This window comes from Lissotriton helveticus, chromosome 5_1 (genome assembly GCF_964261635.1).
Source record: "Lissotriton helveticus chromosome 5_1, aLisHel1.1, whole genome shotgun sequence".
In the NCBI taxonomy this organism is placed as follows: domain Eukaryota; kingdom Metazoa; phylum Chordata; class Amphibia; order Caudata; family Salamandridae; genus Lissotriton; species Lissotriton helveticus.
Genome location: NC_136065.1, coordinates 582,461,325 through 582,481,104, shown reverse-complemented (window position 1 = coordinate 582,481,104; position 19,780 = coordinate 582,461,325). Strand labels below are relative to the sequence as shown.

The window sequence follows — 19,780 nt, the reverse complement described above, 5'->3', positions numbered from 1 at the left end:
AACTCCGTGGGGCCTGAAGGCGCGCCGGCAGAGTCGGGCTACCGAAATACGAGGTGGAGGGCATCTTAAAACTTAAGGAGTTGGGCAGGGGATGTGCCGGCTCCCGGAAACAGGGGGAGGTGCAGAGTCATCCCTGAAGTAAGCACTGGAGATGGAGCTTTAGAGCGACGATGCTCAGAGTCAGGCATCGTGACAGCCGACTGACGGGGAGAAGGTGATGAGGGGTGGTGCTTCTTTGCCTTCTTCTTGTGCTTGGACTTACATAACAACCTCGCAGACTTAGAGTGCGACAAGGTATGGCGGCTCCGTTAGCGGCCTTGAGACATTCCTCTCGAACGAGACTGGGAACAACGCAGAGCCAACCTTTGGGACTGCTCCAAAAACTTTCGGTTTAAACAAAGAACTAGAGCAACCCATATGTCCCTGTGAACTGGGTAGCTAGTCAGCCAACAGACAATGTTCACAAGGAACTCATTTGAACAATAGATGTAAGGAATAAGGTAAGGTGTGTTACTTCCTTCAAACTTAATTTATGTAGTTAGAATGGAGAGTTATGTCCTTCTAACTCAATTAAAATGATCGATCAATATAGAATCAATCAAAGTTTTAATAGTAAAGCCCACACAAAATTGAATTTCTCCCAATGCCCAATTCAGCCGAACTTGGGCATAACTTTTATTTTGCAAACCAACATTAAAAAGAGTAAAGCAATTTCCATGTATTCACATTACATACAAGATAGAATGAGATCCAAGTGACTTTTGTGCCCCAGGATATAGACCAAAACCAACAGTGACATATTATACAGTGACTAATAAAAGTGAAATGAAATGAAATGATTGTGCATTAGTATAGCGCACGACTACCCCTAGGCATCTTGGCGCTTGTACGAATACCGCTGAGGAACCCTTCCTGGCCTTTCCCTGTGAGGAGCCCACTCCTGAGCACCCCCAAGGTGAAGTCAGGCATCCTCAGCATTGTTGGGGCCGTTGTAGAGATTAAGCAAGCTATTGCCTAGAGGTGCAGAGTGGGACTCATGATTAGAACAGGCATCGAGGCGAGAATTATCAGGTCAGAGGAAATTGAGCCCGGGACCCGCCGACGCGGGAATTGAACCCTGGTCCAGGCCAGACTACTGCATCAGGGTCTGCCGCTCTAACCATTGAGCCACACTTCTCTAGGAAGGAAGCAGTTGGTTATTGGAATAAACTAGGAGGTCCCATGTGGAATCGGTATTATCAAACCACTCAATATAAATTTGTTTGTGGTGTCGTAGGACTCTCCTTTTATGAAGTCGACGACGTTCCGACCCTCTTGTGTTATGGGGTCTCTGCCAGTCTGATGCCTGTGGGTAATTCTAACATCTTACTGTCTCCTTCAGATTAATTCTTTAAGGATCACCATAAAGACGAGTTTTAAAAGACCAGACTTTTGAAAATATTGAGGGGGTCATCTGGTAGCCCTCACCTCCACCCACCTGCCACAGCACCACCAGCAATAATTACAGATCGGCACTTGCCTGAAGGTACTGATGAACACCAACCAGGCACCATATTTTTTACCCAATGAAAAGAGTCTGAATTAGAAAACAAAAAAGAATTATGACCCTGACCCACACAAATGTTTCTACCTGTTCATCAGAGCAATTGCTAAATATTTCTGCCCAAAACCTACATGGGAGGCATAGTACTTGGTAGGTAAATCCGGTGATGGGTACCCTGCTATACATCGGGTGGGGAGACAGTCACTGGGATGCAGCACCCTGTCACAGTTAATCCAATTTGCTAGTATCTTTAAAAGCATAGGACATTTACTCAAATTTCCTCCCACTGCAACGAAAATATGTCATATTTTCATACGCCTATGATTTGACCAAATGCTAATTCTTACATCAACGTTTATTTCTTGAGGGATTGTCCTGCTCCGAATCCATGCATGAACCTCTGCAAGCTCTTCTTTCTGCTCTTCTGTAAATGAAGGTTGAACATTTTGCATGGCAGTCAGCTTCTTCAAGTCTTCCTTCAGTAAGGCATCTTTATCCCTGAAAGACACAATGAATATCAAAGTGTATTATATAACTGGCGTAAGCTACTTCATGCCTGCAGGATCATTTACAGGAGCTCTTGGGCAATCGGGGATCACTAAAATCGGTTTGCATGAATCAGAGCCATCTGCTGTCCTGAGGCTTAACCCTACAACTATACCCAGAACTGATCACCATGTACACCTCTTTGGCACTTGACTCTCAGGATATTCAAGCAGTCCAGGGCTTATTCGAGGATGTGATGTACATTTAGAGAGGCAGCATTCAATAAGTATCAAACGTCCGTTAATACATCACTATTTGGCCAGTATTATGGTTTATAAAAGTATCATAGTACTACACAGACAACTAGAAATACAGAGCATAATAAACAGAGGGCATTTACTGTGGGTACTAATGAGAGCAGTGACCACAGTATTCTCTGGGACTGTCTTTGTTGGTAAAGAGCATTGGCCCATTCCCTTGTGAAGGGGAATGTCTGTGGCAAGCTCCTGTAGTTCAGCGGACTCACAGTCACTCGATGGTGGCACCAATCTAGGTTCAATGTTGGTGCAAAGTTTGTGTAGATCTTTGTGAGAAGGGCACACCTTCTAGTGTCGCTGTCAGCAGGGGCACACAAGCCCAGTGGTGTGAATCTGGCACAGTGCTCCAAGTGGAAATGTTGATGTCTCTGCTGTGGCACAGTCTGTGCTCTTGCATTGGCACATATAAATAACTTTACTAACAGTGACAACTGCTCCAGTGAAGAGTAGACTGCTCTGGAGTCAGGATCCTCATAGTTCTGGCAGTCTTGCAGCTTGGCTTCTTCCTAGAGCCCAGTCACAACCCATTAAACAACCAAGTTGATGCCAAACTTGGATCGCAGCATGATGTCCTAATGCTGGAGCACTTTTCAAGGCACTTGTACGATTTTTCTTGCACATGCAACCGCTGTCGGTTTCCTCCTGTACTTGGATTATTCTCTAAATACACAAAAGAGTGATGGATGGAATGTTTGAATTTTCTCAGCCATTGGTAATCACTCAGGCTGAATCCCATTCCATCATTATTTTGTACACCATGCCACCTCAGTTGGACCCAGCAAGTCAGTCTTTACCCTTCTCCAATAGTCCAGACTGAACAGTCAAGCCAGGTCCTCCCTGAACCGGTACACAAGCAACCCAGGACCAGGCTTCACCCTAGTTGAGGGAATGACCCGGCCTGGCAGTTTTGCTTTATTGTTACCATGAGGTGCAGGATCAAGCCTGATTTGCATATGGCTGGGTCGAAACTGAGGTTGCATGGTGGGCAAAAACCGATGGATTTGGATGCTTCCCGGGCGACGGTAAGCTTATATTAAAAAGTTCTATAGTGTTTATTAAAGAATGACTACATAAATCTCATTAGTGTTAAAAACCATCATAGATATGACCATACAATTAAAAAAAGACAAAAGTAATATGATTGTACTTGGTCTAGACAATGAAAAGAGTACATACAATGTTAAAAAACATCAACAACAAATCATACAGTTGTTACATATATAGAATTTGGTCTTCTTGTAGTAATTGTAAAATTCGACACGCGTTTCGGCGTATCATACACCTTCTTCAGGAAATTACCACAACTTAGAAAATAAGAAACTTGATGAATAACCCTGGGCTGCTTGATGAATAATGTTATTCTCTTGAGTTTGATCACTGTGTTTAAAAAAATCCTTTATAGTTGATACTAGTATTGGAAGAAATACTTGAACGAATTTTGTTCTTATAATGAATCGAAGTACGGACCTCCTCTTTTCTTAGATAATCTGAGGTGCCTATTCCAGGGACACTTCAGGGAACTTGTGCCTCACATATGGCGCCGCAATGCAGCTCCCTACTAATGTCACAGCGAAGGTTGTATGGTGGGAAAAAATTGATGGATTTGGATGCAGCCCCAAGCGATTGCAAGTGGATGAGCTTAATTCAAGCATTTCATCCATCACCTGTTGTTTTTGCATTTGCCACCCTAAGTGTGCACGGTGTGCCGAGACGTGGGTCCAGGGCTCACTGTGCCACTGGAACCAAGCAATTCCTATCTGAAAAGTCCTAACTAGGGCACAACCTGTCCTAGGTTGCTTGTGTTTCGATTCAGGAAAGATCCAGTCTGTCAGTCTGAGCTGGACTGCTCTAATGAGGAGCAGGGTCAAGGCTGATTTGCATATGGATTCAAACTGAGTGGCATGGTGGGCACAAAATGATGGATTAGGATGCAGACTTGGCGACTGGGGGCCTGAGCGACTGCCCTTGGCTGAGATTAATTCAAGCATTTTATCGATCACCTTGTTGTTTTTGCATTTGCTGCCCTAAGTGCATCAGGTATGCCCAGACGTGGGTCCCAGACTCACTGTGCCACTGAAACCAAGATATACCTGGCTGAAGAGCCCTTGCTAGGACAAAACTGGTCCTAGGTTGCTTGTGTTTCGGTTCAGAAAGGACCTGGCCTGGCAGTGTGGGCCAGGTCCAGGGACACTTCAGGGCCATTGAGCCTCATATATGGCACAGAAATGCAGCTGCCTACCAATGTGACAGCGGAGGTATCAAGTTGTTGCCTAATCTCCTCCATAGCTCCTCACCTTCACAACATTGTCTTACTTGCGCATGGGCATCTCAATGCCCCTCCTAGGCAAATGGTCAGCTCTGTCCTTGAGGTGGGGTCCAGCAGCCCTTCCTGGTGGACTCATAGAATTTTCCCAGGTTACTTGTCCTGAACACAGAAAGAGCAGTCATTATCCATACCTTAGCTCTGTGTGAATTTTGCCAGTCTCCAATGGTTTGTACCCCTGGCTACAGGTCAGGACATTTTGTCATAATTATTGGTAATTTCCACCCCTCTTTAAACCTAAGCTGCTGATGAGCTTATTGCAGCAGTTAAGTTCTGTGCCGGACTCTGGGTGATTATGCACTTTTTTGATATCCACACAGTCTGGTCCGGGCATGGTCTTTGTCCAAAGTGTGAGCAAGGAGGTGAGGTCGAGCTGGGAGTCTCCTGTAAGGAGAAACCCAAAGCAAGGGCACAAAAGATATATGGGCTGTCCCATTAATTTATGTATTGCCCTGAGTTGTGGAAGCCCTTCCAGAAAACAAAGGGCCAGAAAAAGGGTAGGGTATAGCTTCAAAGATTTAAAGGGACCACACGCCTCCTCTCCTATATGCTCTCCATTTTGGTCCACCACAAAGATCCCTGGAATGTCTGAAAGAGTCCTTGAATTCACATCAGCTGACTGGGTTCTTTCTGACCCCCATCCTAAGTAAAAGGCCAGTGGGGGCATGGCCACATGTACTACACACACTCCCAGTATTCCTTCCAGGTCTTACAAGTTAATGTACGTATGTGTGTATGTGTTAGACCTGGCATCTTTTGCCGTGGTTTATGCTGTCTTTTTGTATCTGACCTCCTGTTTTTGACTGTGTGCTGGCTTTCATTTTAATACAATACACAAAAATTTCTCCAACCACGTAAAATCAAAAAGGTGCTGATGAGGTCACCAAGGATACAAGCTCCCTCCCTATAGGAAACAATCAAAGCACAACATTTCTTTGGTATAAATCCATAAATAATCTCCTGGCTTTCATTTTATGATGGCTTTGGGCTCTGGGCATTTTACCACTGCAGACCACTGCTAAAGTGCAATTGTGCCCTGTCTAAAATGTTATGGTTATTGGTTTCTCCATGATTAGCTTTTTTGATTTACTAGTAAGTCCCTAGTACAGGGCACCATGTGTTCCTTGGGCCTGTTAGTGAAATGCTACTAGTGACCCCGCAGCACTAATTGTGTCACCCACATGCGTAGCCCTTCAAACGTGTCTCGGGCCAGCCATTGCAGAGCCTGTGTGTGCAGTTTTAACTGTCATTTCAACCTGGCAAATACACTTACTTGCCAGACTCAAATCTTCCCTTTTTATTACATGTAAGGCACCCCTAAGGTAGACCCTAGGTGGCCCCATGGACAGGGTGCAGTGTATTTAAAAGGTAAGACATGTACTGGTGAGTTTCACATGACCTTTTGTTTTTCAGTACAGCAAGGCCTATCTCTCCCATAGGGTAGCATTGGAGCTGCCTTGTAACTTCTTTCAACAGTATCTTCCCATTCGGAGCTGATAAAAAATTGGAGTTTGGTGTCTTTGGACTCACAATTTAAAATCACATCTTTTAATGGAGTTGGTTTTTAAATTGCAGGTCTGAAAAGGCCACTTTTAGAAAGTTGACATTTTCCTACGTTAACCATTCTGTGCCTTTGCATGTTTCTGAATACATGTCTGGGTTGGATGACAGTTTATTTTTTCTGCCGGGTTCCCCTTTAGATGGGGAAGGGATCTGATAGAGAAACGTTCACCCACAGACAGGAGTGGTCAATGTGTACAAGAGTGAGACCAATGCCGTGAAGTTGTTGGGTATGTCATGTTTACAAAGCGTTGCTACAAGAAAAGGCTAATCTAGTGAGTCGAGTGCCTTCTCGGCATTAGGACTGCCACTGCCACAGGGGTTTTGGGTGATATTCTATTTAAAACCATGAATAATGTTCTATGGTTGAGCGCTGTTGTCCTATGCAGGATTAAGCCTGTTAGGATTGGTGAAAGGGTCTTATCTAAAAGCAGTGACAGCCTATTTGCTATTGTCTTGGCCAGAATCTTATTGTCGAAGGTTAAGAGAGATAAAGTCCTGTAAGATGCGTACCTAGTGGGGTCCTTTCCTGGCTTCAGAAAGAGGTTGATCGCTGCTTTGCACATCATGGGGGTGGTACCACTCTTTATGGACTCCGAGTAGACATCCAGGAAGTGGGGAACCAGTATCTACTTGAATGCTTTAAAAAAAGTGCCAACAAGCCGTCGAGACCAGGGGCCTTAGAGCCATTTAATGAATCAATTGCCTGGGTGAGCTCTTCAATTGTAAAAGGTTCACTGAGAAATTGGGTCTCACCATGGCCACCTCTTCAAGATAAGCTAGATGGACGGCCGACCCGTGGGGCAGCCTGGAAGCATACAATGATTGTTTGGAAATACAGATGCCTCGGATGTACGCCTTAAAGGCATCCCATAATGTAGAGTATTGCGTAACGGACCTTTTGTTGAGCGCAAAGTATTAGATTATGGCATTACGGAGTTCAATGCAGAACACCTCGTCCAGTAGGGTGTTGTAGTATTAAAAATCAAGAAGAGTGGCTTGCTCGATAAAGAAGGAGGGGTCATCCGAATTCAGAGCATATATATCCAAAAACAGCGTTTCTCTCCCGAGGAGTGGTCCCATAACCAGCACATACCGGCCCTGCACATCAGTAATAGTAGTGCGGTGGGTGAATGGGAGACTATGATGTATAAGTATGCACACCCCTCCAGAGTATGTGCTGTATCCAGAAAAGCATCTATGGGGTCCCCAGAAAGAAGCAAATAGAGGGGAGGTTTTGGGGGGAGGTGCGTTTTGTGTAGTATGCTATTTTAACCTGGTGTCTGTGTGGGTAAGAGGACTAATTTACAATTACTTGGATTGTTGAGACCCCAGACATTCCAGATCAGTAGTTGTGTATCATCTGCTGACCTAAGTGACCCCAGTGCCAACTCTGCTTCTCGTATTGGATGCAGCTCAAACTTAGGGGGAGGTACACACGAGGATAGATCAAAAGAGAAGAGGGAGACATCTCAGAAATAAATCCAATAAGACCCCAGAACACCCGCCCAACACCCACACCAGGCAGAAAGAGTGTGGCAAATTCCCATTGCCCCAGAACCCCATAACATAACCCCAACAAGATATCTTTCAGAATCATCCATGGGAGGCGGGCAACGCCTCTGAGCCTAGCGACCATACCTGTGCAAATCAACAATGGCAATTGTAATATATGAAGGTAGCAGTTATATAACTTCCTGCAAACTCAAATGCCAGTGACAGTAACCGTGCATTCGAGCACACTGCACAGCTCCAACCCAGTAGGTTCTTTGCTTGTCATGAGGAGAAGAATTCAGTCGGCAGCCAAAAGGTCCGCACTAGCCGTTAACTGCCTGTCCAGTGAGGACCGGCCAGACGAGGTCCGGGGCCTGTAGTGATCCCTGTCCTTCATTGTTTTATAAAAAGCGAGTGCGTCTGCAGGAGTATCGAAGAACCTGGGCTTGTCACCCACCGTTACTTGAAGCCTGGCGGGATATAGCATGCCATATTTCAGTCCAAGTTTCCTTAAATGTGCTTTCACTTCTGTGCATTTTCTCCTGGCTTCCGGGACAGCTAGCGTATAGTCAGGATAAAAGAAGAGCGTTGTGCCCCTTTACTTCAGGAGGGAGTTCTCCCAGGCCAGTTGTAAGATGGTATCCTGGTAATTCTGGAAGCGGGCCACGCTGGCACGTGGAGGGGCGCCAGGGGGCGGATGGGGGCCCGGAGATCTGTGTGCCCTTTCCATCGTGAATGACTTGGAGAAATGTTGCACTCCAAATAGGGCGCTAAGTAGGGTCTCTATAAACTGCTCCAGGTGCCCCGTGTCGGTCGATTCAGCCAGGCCAAGGATCCTTACATTGTTTCTACGAGACCGCGCCTCAAGATCCTAATTTTTGACCGAGCTGCCTTCAGGAGTGTCTTGGTTCTCTCCAATCGGCGTACCAGTGCAGTGTTCTGGTTCTCATGCTCTGACACCTGCCCCTCCACCACGTCCAGTCGAATGCCATGCCCATCCAGTCGCTCTCCCATGCGGTCCAGCTGACCAGCCAGGGCATCAAATCTTGCATCAATAGTGCGTAATCGTGATTTGAGTTTGGCCATAAGAGGTGCTGCACCCTCGAGAGGGCATGGGGGGCAGGAGTCTCTTGATTCTCATCTGGGTCAAATGTTTGCCCCAGGTGGTCGGCCCCACCAGGCCTATCTCAAGCAAGCAGTTGTTGTATGGGGTTCCCCCGGCCCATCCTCACCCCCCAAAATGCAAGGGGAGGAAGTGTCGCAGGTGTGGATCAATAAGTCCTCCGGGTGAAGCCGGCGGCGGAAGAATGGCCAGATGAGTCTGCAGGGGAGAGTAATCTCAGGAAAGGTAGTTTAACTCAGACTTGAATGAAGGGGGGTATAAGCACCCCGCTAGCCACCCGGGCAGTCGGTCAAGTAGACAGCGAGGTGCCAAAAGGATAAGCAGCTAATTTAGCTATTGATGCGCCATATGCTGGCAGGCCACAACACTATGGAGATGAAGGTGTACTCTGGATGAGGGGCAGTCCAGATAAAAGTCGTAGCCAGGCAGACCTCAAGGAGCCGTCCACTGGAGGCAGTCACTGCCAGGCCACTGGGGGGGGGGGGGGGGGGGGGGGAGAAGAGCAGCCACCCCTCGCAGCCCGGCACAAGCAGCAGGTCCACAGTTGTAAAAATGGAGTATCCGGGCAGCGAGGGGACACAGGACACCACAGCCCCAGCCCCTGGCCTGACCGTGGCCCCTGTCATCATGGGGCCTGTGAGGCGGGCCCGATCGTCCCCACCCCCAACAGTCTTAGCCCCCCTGTAGGGTTCGTGAAAGCGGTCCAGGATATTTAGGAGAATTAGTTGGGGGGCTTCCACCAGGTCAGCGCCACCAGCGGTAGCGAGAAGATAAGTCACCCCTCTGGACCGGGAGACACAGGCCAGGCCTCCCCCCCACAGTGCTCCCACCACAAAACGGATCGCCAGGCCACATGCCTCTCACCCATGTGTGGCGCAGTCAGCCAGGTCTGGACAGGGAACCGCACTCCATTGTCTGCAGATCTGTGTAAGAGCATGGGGAGAGAGGATGACAGGCCCAGTGGGGCACCGCAGCCCCATCCTCAGGCTCTCCCGCAGCCCCAATTGCAGTAGGGCCTCCAAGATGAGTTGGGCCACCTCAGTAGTGTCCGGCAGCAGTCAACCGCCGGGCCACAGACCTCTCACTCATGGATGGCGCAGTCAACCAGGTCCGGGCAGGCAGCAGCCCCTGTCACTGCAGACCTCCAAGGCAGGCTGGGCCACCTCCCCTCTCAGTAATGTCTGGCAGCAGCGAGCTGATGTGGGAACACCGCAAGGGCCACCGCTCCCCACCCAAGCAATCTCTAAACTGGGCACACTTCGTCTCAGCACCAGCGAGTACGATTAACTCCTGCTACCCACAGGATCCGAACGCCAGGCTCCGGAGCTTCAGTGCCGTGTGGACATGATGGTTGGCGGCGAGGCCACTCTTCCTGGGTTGAATGACAGTTGGGCTTTGTGAATTCACCATAGACAGTTACACACATAGGAAGCTGAGGTGTGCACTGCATATCTTGATGGCCAATCACCAGGCTGATGTGTCTTCCTGAGCAAGAGTGGTGGGAGGAGCTGACCCTTGCACCTAAATAGGGCTCTGCCTGTCCCTTCACGAAGGGGTCTCTACCCCCCGTAGGGTGTCTGGAGGCAGGGCCAGGAAGGGCAGGGTTGTGTACACTACAAAGACTTTCCTTTGAAGTGTGCCTACTTCAAAGTTTGAAATGGGTATACGTACTGGACCTCTGACACCATATTCCCGGAACACTTCTGGATTGAGGACATTCTGCCAAGAAGAGTTGTGTTGCTCACAAAAGGGACTGGCACTTTCCTGCCATGCTTTGTTGTGATGGCTTGCTGCTTCTATCTTGGAAGTGAAAGTAGATATTGCTTTATACATCCTGCTTTCAAAGTTTCTCCAAGGGCTTGAGTTGGGCTTGATTCCTGTTGGGAGTCTCAGGGTCATCAAACACTTCACCTGCAGCACCTGGGCTTCTTTCTGAGAACTCTACTCTTCCAAGTGGAGCCAGATCCAGTTCCTGGGCCATTGGAAACAAGTTCCACTAAGGTGCCTGCACCAGAGTCATGGTCCCTGCTTAACGCAATGACCGCAACTTACAACGCAAGCCCCAACGCCACCAAAGCGCCTCTGAAGATCTGCCACAGAGGGAGTCTTGAGTACCGTGCCTCCAAAGTCCATAGAATACATCTCCAATGCCGCACCAGTGACCTCGTGGTGTGACAACACTGCAAAATCAATGCCGCATGGCTTGATTCTCAACACTTCATCGAGCCGGCACCAGCAGCAGAATCGCTGCCTCATCACCAACGCCGCATCACCTGCCCTGAGCCTTGCAACATCAATGGCGTCACCAGCTCAAGGAACCGATCCCTCACCTTGCCCCAGTGACGCCTCACCTCTGTTGTGCAACGCGCCATCCTGAGCAGCAACGTGACAACAACCTGCACCGGCAGTAACTGTTGCCGCAACGGCCTCTGTGACGCCTCGCACATCTTTGTTTTGTCATTGTTTTCAAGGTACAGTAAGCAGGGCCTGTGCGACTCAGTAGTCAGCCCACACACCATTGTAGTCGGCCCGATCTTTGTGATTCAACTTCATCAAGCATGTCGTTATAGCCTCAGTAGGAGCTATTGTGTTTCCAAGCGCTATAACTGCATTTAATCTTTGAGAATTTGCATCTTGATCTATGTATGTTGGATTTTTATTATTTTAGTCTTGTTTTATTCAGATATATATTGGCTATTTTTCTAAATTGGTGTGAAGTACTTTTGTGGTGTTTTCATTGTGTTACGGTGTGTGTGAGTACACAAACTTTATACATTTCCTCTGAGGATAAGCCTGACTGCTCTCTGTCAAGCTACCGAAGGGGTGAGCAGGGGTTAATCTTAGTGTGCAACTTACTTACACTGACTAGAGTGGGGGTCCCTACATGGACGGGGTGCAAACCACTGCCAACTAGAGACTCCATTTATAACAGTATTAAAATTCCCTTGCCACCTTCTTCCACCGCAAGATAGCAGAAATCCACGACAGCTTCAATACCCAGACAGCCCCAACAGACAGCAACACAACAGACCCTCCACACACCATCAACCACGACCCCCTGCTAGCCTGGGCCAGCGTGAGCATCGATGACACCATCAAGACCATGCGCACAATCCACTCCGGCTCTCTGTTGGACCCATTCCCGCACCATGTCTTCAACAGAGCAATCAGCTCCATCGCACCCCACCTGCGCAACGTCATCAATCTCTCCCTAGAGACCGCAACCTTCTGAGAGATGTGGAAATACGCTGAGATCAACCCCCTACTCAAAAAGCCCAAGGCAGACCCAAGAGACCTCAAGAACATCCGGCCCATCTCTCTGCTCCCCTTCCCGACCAAGGTCATCAAGAAAACTGTCAACAGACTGCTAACTCGATACCTCAAAGAAAACAGAATCCTGGACCCTTCCCAGTCAGGGTTCTGCAGCAACCACAGCACCGAGACTGCCCTCTTCGCCACCACCGACGACATCAGGACCCTGCTGGACAACGGCGAGACCGCAGCACTCATCCTCCTAGACCTCTCTGCCGCCTTCGACACCGTCTGCCACCGCACACTACGCGCACGCCTCCAAGCCGTGGACCACCTCCTTCCTCTCCGGCAGAACCCAGAGCATCTGCCTCCCCCCATTCTGTTCCAAAGCCTCCAAGATTATCTGCGGTGTACCCCAGGAATCCTCCCTCAGCCCGACGCTGTTCAAGATTTACATGGCCCCGCTCGCACACATAGCCCGACAGCACAACCGCAACATAATCTCCTACGCCAACGACACTCAGCTGATCCTCTCCCTCATCAAGGACCCCATCACCGCCAAAGCCAGCCTCCACGAAGGAACCAAGGCCGTCGCCGACTGGATGAAGACCAGCCGTCTCAAGCTGAACTCGGACAAGACGGAGGTCCTCATCCTCGGTTCCAACCGTTCAGCCTGGGACGACTCCTGGTGACCGACGGCACTGGGGGCAACCCCGACACCCACCGACCATGCACGCAACCTGGGAATCATCCTCAACTTAACGCTCTCAATGACCAAGCAAGTCAACGCCGTCTCCTCCTCCTGCTTCAACACCCTCCGCATGCTCCGCAAGATCCACGGATGGATCCCGACAGATAATAGAAAGACAATCACCCAGACCCTCGTCAGCAGCAGACTCGACTACTGAAACGCCCTCTACGCGGGAGCCGCGACCAAGCTCATCCGACGATTACAACGCATCCAAAATGCCTCGGCACGACTGATCCTTAAAGTACCACGCCACGGCCACATCACCCCCCACCTGAGAAACCGGCACTGGCTCCCCGTCAACAAGAGGATATCCTTCAAGCTCCTCACCCACGCACACAAGGCACTCCACAAGACCGCCCAGCCTACCTCAACAGACGGCTCTCCTTCTACATCCCCAACCGCCAGCTACGCTCCTCCGACCTCTCACTCGCCACCGTCCCGCGGATCCGATGGGTGGGATCCTTCTCCCACCTCACCGCCAAGACATTGAACACCCTCCCACTGAGCCTACGACAGACCCAAGACCTGCTGACCTTCAGGAGGATAATCAAGACCTGGCTGCTTGATCAGTAGTGCCCCCGCCCCCAGCGCCTTGAGACCCTCGCGGGTATGTAGTGCGCTTTACAACTGATTGATTGATTGGTTGAATGCATGTATGTTTGTACATGACATGTCTATAGAGGGAAAAAAGCCATAATACAGCGGAGTGCAGCACATGGTCAAAGACAAGCATGAAGTCAATAAGTAAGATGCAGGGAAGCAGAGTTGTTCATGCAATGAATGGTTTTGCAACATCCTTGATGGGCGAGGGACCCAGTAGGAGACCAGCAGACACATTTAAAAGGATAGGACAACAAGCAGGAGTTACTCCCTTGCAGAGGGTTACCACCACATTGTTGACACCACTGTCAACCATATACAACCAAGTATGAGGACAGTCCCAGCATGGGTCTCACTCCGTACCACTGAAAGGCCTCAGAGCACATGCCTGATCACAATGTGCGCAGGGGTGGGATATAAAAAACACTTTAGCTTGCTATGGGGAACCAGGATGCACACACTCCATAGCCATCTATCATAAAATCTTTATTCAGTTGATAAAACTTCCATAAAAGAATACAAACAACATCTTTTATAAAACTATCACACAAAATTTCCATAGTATAAGAAAATCTATAAAACAGAGACGACCCAGCCAGAACAGTACATCCATAAATCAGGTCTCAACCTCCTAGACACTAAAGCAGCTCGCATAAAGGATAAATAAGACAGTAAAAATAATACATTCATTGGGGAGAATCTGAGGTGAAATCAAGGCTGGCCTTACTTAGGAGAAATTCAAAGACTTCAACAGAGGAATTAAAAACCACTTCCTAGGCCAGCTAAAATAGGTGCAGAACATTACAAAATGTAAGGTGTACTGCAGAGACTTACTGTCGCAGCTGCAATGCAACCTAGCATCAGGCGAAGCACAGCAACATGAGGATGCCAAACCCTCCATAGCCATGCAAGTGAAATTTTCTGTCCCAAAAGAGTCCTATAGTGACTCTGTTGAGCAGTATCCCCAGGCGGCACATCACTCTGCTTGAGTACAGCTGGGACACTGTTCTGATGACTGAGATTCCCAGGTACATGAACACCAGGCCTGATAATTATTCAAAATGATTCAAAAATAGCAACAATTCATTGGACATCTTGTAAAGATCTTTCTTAAGCTAGAAATAAACAAAAAAATAATTCCAAGATGGCCACTGCACGTTTTCACATGTATGATGACCATCTTCCAATAGTTTTTATTTTAGGAAAAATCATGACAAGGTGTGCACATGCGCACGCTCAGAAGCTTTCGGAATAGATTTCACAATGGCCATCTGCAGATGCAGTAAAACAAAGATCACAAGAGAGTTCAGAGAAGAGAGAGGCTGCTGATGGGTGCCCTAATTTTAGAATACAGTGGTGACCTAAAAGGTGCAGTGGAGCGGACTGAGGGAAAGAAAATGGACTTTCATGCACTGACATTCAAAGTCTGACGTTCGCAGTGGAAGGATACATTCATCCAATCAAAACAATACTCCTTGTGTGGCACAAACACAAGAAAACTAAATAAAGCAGTTGAATCAAGACCAGGGAAGTGAGAAAGTCAAAATAACCATCAAATTATGACCAAGCAGTGGGCACAAAATTCAGTCTAAGGCCCAGATTTACAAAGCAGAAGGAAAGTGAGCCAGAGAGAGAAAGTGAGGGAAGGAAAAGAAATGAAGGGAGAGAGAGAGAGAGAGAGCGAGAGAGGGAAGGGAGAGAGAGGGGGGGAAGGGAGAGAGAGTGAGAGAGAGAAGGGAGAGACACCGCCGCCCCTGTGCACACAGGCCCCACTGTTCACCTGCTGCCACCGGTGTGTCCATCAGTAGGCACACCGCGTGCCTGTGCAAGATCCAGGCCCCGGTCACACCACCGTGACATGGTCCACATCATGCGGGTCCGCCCGTTGCCCAGCATGTCCCACACATGACGCTGAGTCCTGAGTCATCAATGGCGGAGACCACATAAGTGCACACATCATCATCGCAGGCTGCACACCCACTCAGCAATTACGTGTGCCACCAACCCTGTGGTAGGCCCGTGTCAGCCGCAAGGCATCGGGTGCCACTAACCCTGTGCTACACCAGTCAGCGCCACATGGTGGTAGGCCCGTGTCGGCCGCAAGGCCTCGGGTACCACTAACCCTGTGCCACGCCAATCAGCGCCACATGGGTGTAGGCCTGTGTCAGCTACAAGGCCTCGGGTGCCACTAACCCTGTGCTATGCCAGTCAGCGCCACTAGGTGGTAGGCCATTATCGGCCGCAAGGCCTCGGGTGCCACCAATCCTGTGCGCAGCAAATCATGGGCCCTTTATGATTGAGCACCGTGGAGCGTCCGTCATCCTGTCTAGACCGGCAGAGGGGATTGTGACGTTGTCGGCACCTTATATTTGTGGGGTCACATGGCCTGTGACGCCTGTGCCGAATGGGTGTGGTGTGTGTGCAGACCTGTCCTCAGGGAGTGGCCGTGACATGCTGACAACTAGACCAGTGACCTGCACACCACCAGTGAGTACGCCTGTGACAGCTAGCTATGTGGGCCCCCCCTCAGAGCGCCAGCGGAGTGGTCTGGCTTGGCGTATTCCGGACCAGATCAGGGCTTGCAAAAATGACTCGGGGGCTCTGGGCGTGGTTCAGTTCATGTCGGAACAAGGAAGTGACTAATGTGTGTGTCCCTGTTGTAGTGCCCACGGCACCCGGGACGCAATAGACAATGTAGGCATCCCACTAGTTGAGCGTCATTGACGTAAGGGATATCACTGTCCCCACTTCCATCCACACATTCATGCAGGAATGATGAAAGACATGATACAGCAATGCATTACTGGATGTTTATTGCACATCCAGTGGAGTGTTGCAGCTGGAGCGGTACAGCGCCATGCCAAGCACACCACACAATATGGGCCCGTGGAGGGCCAGCCAGATTTCATCCGGGGATGACAGGTACTGCGGAGGAGGAAGGGTACAGTCTAGTCGCCGTGTCATTGGTCTTCAAACAGGATATAGCAGTCCATGTTGCGATCCTAGGTGAGTGCAGCGTAGTATATCGGGGTCAGTGGGAAGTCATGAGGCCATGTGCAACACCAAGCAGAAACAGGCCAGGTGGCGAAGATGAATACTACTGCCTCCTTCTGACAACAATCCCATCCACGTCCTCGTCCCCGTATGTGTGATATGCCCCACCTGTGGGTGTTGCAGTACCGGCTGCGGCACTGAGTGCCACTGACACATTAGGGGCCGGAGGTGGATTGTCAGCCGCAATGTGTGGTAGTGGCACATCAGGTGCTGGAGTGGATACGCCTGCCACACTGTGAGGCTCTGACACACCAGGGGGCGGAGATGTGGATGGTGTGGAGGCAGCAGCATTCATGAGCACCACGCCTTGTGGCAGCAATGCCATGATGAGGATCTGCAGGGCATGTTAGATCCCAGCTACATTTTGCCGATGTGCAGCGGTGGCTGTGATCCTTTCCGCCTCCATCCGCACCATGTCCTCCATGAGCCTCCGCATGTGTGCCAGTTCACGGCTGGAATTGCCGGAGCCAGTCTGGGCGGACAGGTGTTCTTTTCTCCGCGTCACGACTCCAGGAATGTCAGTCAGTGCTTCCTAGGAGACCATGGAGCGAGCCGTGGGTGTCCGATAGGAACTGGAGCTGGTCCCTGATGGGACCTAGACACATATGAATGGCGTCCATTTTGGTAGCCATGAGGCCGAACCCCACCCACACCTGCTCAGCCGTCTCCCTCTGGCCCTCCAGCACATGACGTTGGAAGGCCATGGTTTGTTCCAGGGGGTCTTGGGAGAGTGCGGGGGCTGTGGGTGCCTCCTGCTGGATGCTTTGGGTAGTGGGTGGGCTCTCCTCGATAGAGCTGGGCTGCCCTGATCCTAGAGTGAGTTGCGGATTATGTTCATGATGTTTTGGAGGTTTTGGGTTTCGATGCTGGTGGTGTCCTCCTCGTCATCAGTGAAGATTGGCTGGGACTGCTCTGTAATGTGAAGAGGAGATGGTGTATTATAATGTGTCCACATGTATGTCAATGCATGGTCCTTATTGACATTTAGACAGCATGGCATTGTACATTGTGACAGTGTGTGGATCAGGGCCATCACCCAGAGTCATTGTGGGTGTGCACTGTGCTCTGCTTGATTGCGCGTGTGTGCCATTGTGGCCCTCTCCACCCATCCCCCCAGTACCCGGTGGTCACTCACCCTGTTGCGATTGTTTTGTGTCCGGTTGAGCAGTGACCGGTCCCCCGACTCCGGCCACGGTCTCCACACTGATCCAGCACTAGCTATGGCGCTGAGCTTCCACCTCCATTGCTGCCTTCTGGTTGGCTGCGAGTTTCTCCCTGGTCTTTCGCTTGATGTCAATCCATCACCTCTTGGCCTCGTCCATGGACCTCCTGTGCTCTCCAACGGCATTCACCTTGTCCACGATGTTCCGCCATATGCCATTTTTGGTTCCAAAGGACACGTTGGAGGTGAAGAACAGTTGTTGATGGTGTTCCATCACCTCCGTAATCAGGATCCTGTTTTCCTGAGGACTGAATTTCGTCTTCCTCTTCTTCTTGTCCTTGCCCTTCCCTGTCCCTGAGGTCTCAGGCTGGTCGTCCGGGGTGCTTGTGGGGTTGCGCTCGTCCTCTGCGCCTGCTCTGGCTGCCTCAATTATGCTTGGGTGTTTCTCAGTTTGTGTTTGGGTGTTTTCCTACTTTTATAGTGATTTTCCCACCTGCCATGTGTGTATTGCAGGCCTGGCACTGCTTATCGCTGATTTCCACATCACGCTTTGGCCCGTCGCATGTTTTTTCGCGTTGAGCTTTGTGTTTTTATCGCAGTCGAGGTGGTTGTTTCACGGAAATTGGCCGCGGTTTCGACAGACTATCGCATGCTACTGCCTTGTTGTGAATTCCACATGGACACAGGGTTATTTTCCAGCGATCGGCTGTGATGTGTAAAGGTGCGTTAGCTTTTTTTGGTGATGGTTAGCACATGTTCTTGTAAAAATACCCCTTAGTCTTTATGGCCATTCCTGGCCTCTGCCCTTACCAATCCTTTGTTACATTGCACTCTTTTTCACTTTACCCACAAATAATGCTCAGGGACAGAACTTCGCATTAAAATAACAATGATTTATGGTCTGCCAGTACAACTGCAGGATGATGAAGTCAAGGTTTCATGAAACATTTTCTCTGGTTACTCCACCATCACTTTGACAATTTGAGGCTAAAGCAGACATTCCTTTGAGGGAAACCTTCCTTATAACGCAATAAACAGCTAACATCTGCTCTCCAAATATGGTACTGACAACGAATGCTCATGATATAGCACATTACATTCATACATGTCATTTTTAAACACAGGAAGATATTACAGTATATCAATTTTCCTTCTATATTGATATGATTAAATAGCGAGTCTAAGATTTTTAATCCCAGCGAGCTGCTCAATTTAATACAGTTTACACAAAGTAGGTTAATACCAACACTTTTCTGACAATAGAGAAGTGATGGCACGTGCTTCATAAAATATATATGTAACAATTATTAAAATCAAAGAAAAGCTAAATACATTTTATTCTATTTAAAACATAAAAAGATATTTTAAGAGTGCTAAAATTCTTTTTGTAAAAGGGGCCGTTTTTGCAGCAGTTCACCTGGATTTAGTTTTCAACTTTTACGTTTTATAATCTGAAATGCAGTTTATTCACAAATCAATATTTATCATTCTGTTATTTTCCTGACTTGTAGCACCAATCTACAGTATGTGGGCTTGCGTGTTATGTACCTACCGATTAGGCACTTGGTACGTCATCAGAACCGAAGTAGATGTGTGTTTTATGAGTGCCCACAGAGGGTCTGCAACAGCAATGTGGAAATGTTCTTTTCCCTCCATCTGTTGTCGATCACGACTATTCTGAGATGTGCTTGAGGAATCGTTGCTTGCAAAGTACTTGCTGCTCCCTTAAAAATTGTTGGCAAAAAATAGTCAATTAACAGTTGAAACATTCAAAATAAGATAATATGTCCATGAGATAAATTTTCTTTTCATTAAAAAATAATCCAGGAACTTACAAAAAAAGCAAACAATCTGTAACAAGTATCGGGTCAAATATATTGTATCTAAATGAAAACAAATCTGCAATAAAGTAACGAAACAATATTTAACAAATCACCGGATAGTTTATGTAAATTTTAAAGTTGTTAAAGAAAGGCAAAAACTCTCTCACTACAAAAGAATATTACCACCATTTTTTTAAATACCACACAAATCATTAATATTTAATACGAAAATAGTATTATTTTAAATGTTTTGCTGAATCCTAATATCTATCTATGCTACTCACTTAAGTTA

At 48.5% G+C, this 19,780-nt stretch overlaps 1 protein-coding gene across 2 annotated transcripts in view; it reads right to left on the bottom strand.

The window, feature by feature from the left end:
• The window catches only part of PER3 (period circadian regulator 3), a 361,451-nt gene that overhangs the window by 9,497 nt on the left and 332,174 nt on the right, over positions 1 to 19,780 (bottom strand). For both annotated transcript variants that reach the window (XM_078642926.1, XM_078642925.1), the window contains 2 exons: positions 19,218 to 19,389; positions 1,891 to 2,041 (listed from right to left, as the gene is read on the bottom strand). In XM_078642926.1, coding sequence (XP_078499052.1) covers positions 1,891 to 2,041; positions 19,218 to 19,389 — 323 coding nt within the window. The remainder of the gene's footprint in view (positions 1 to 1,890; positions 2,042 to 19,217; positions 19,390 to 19,780) is intronic.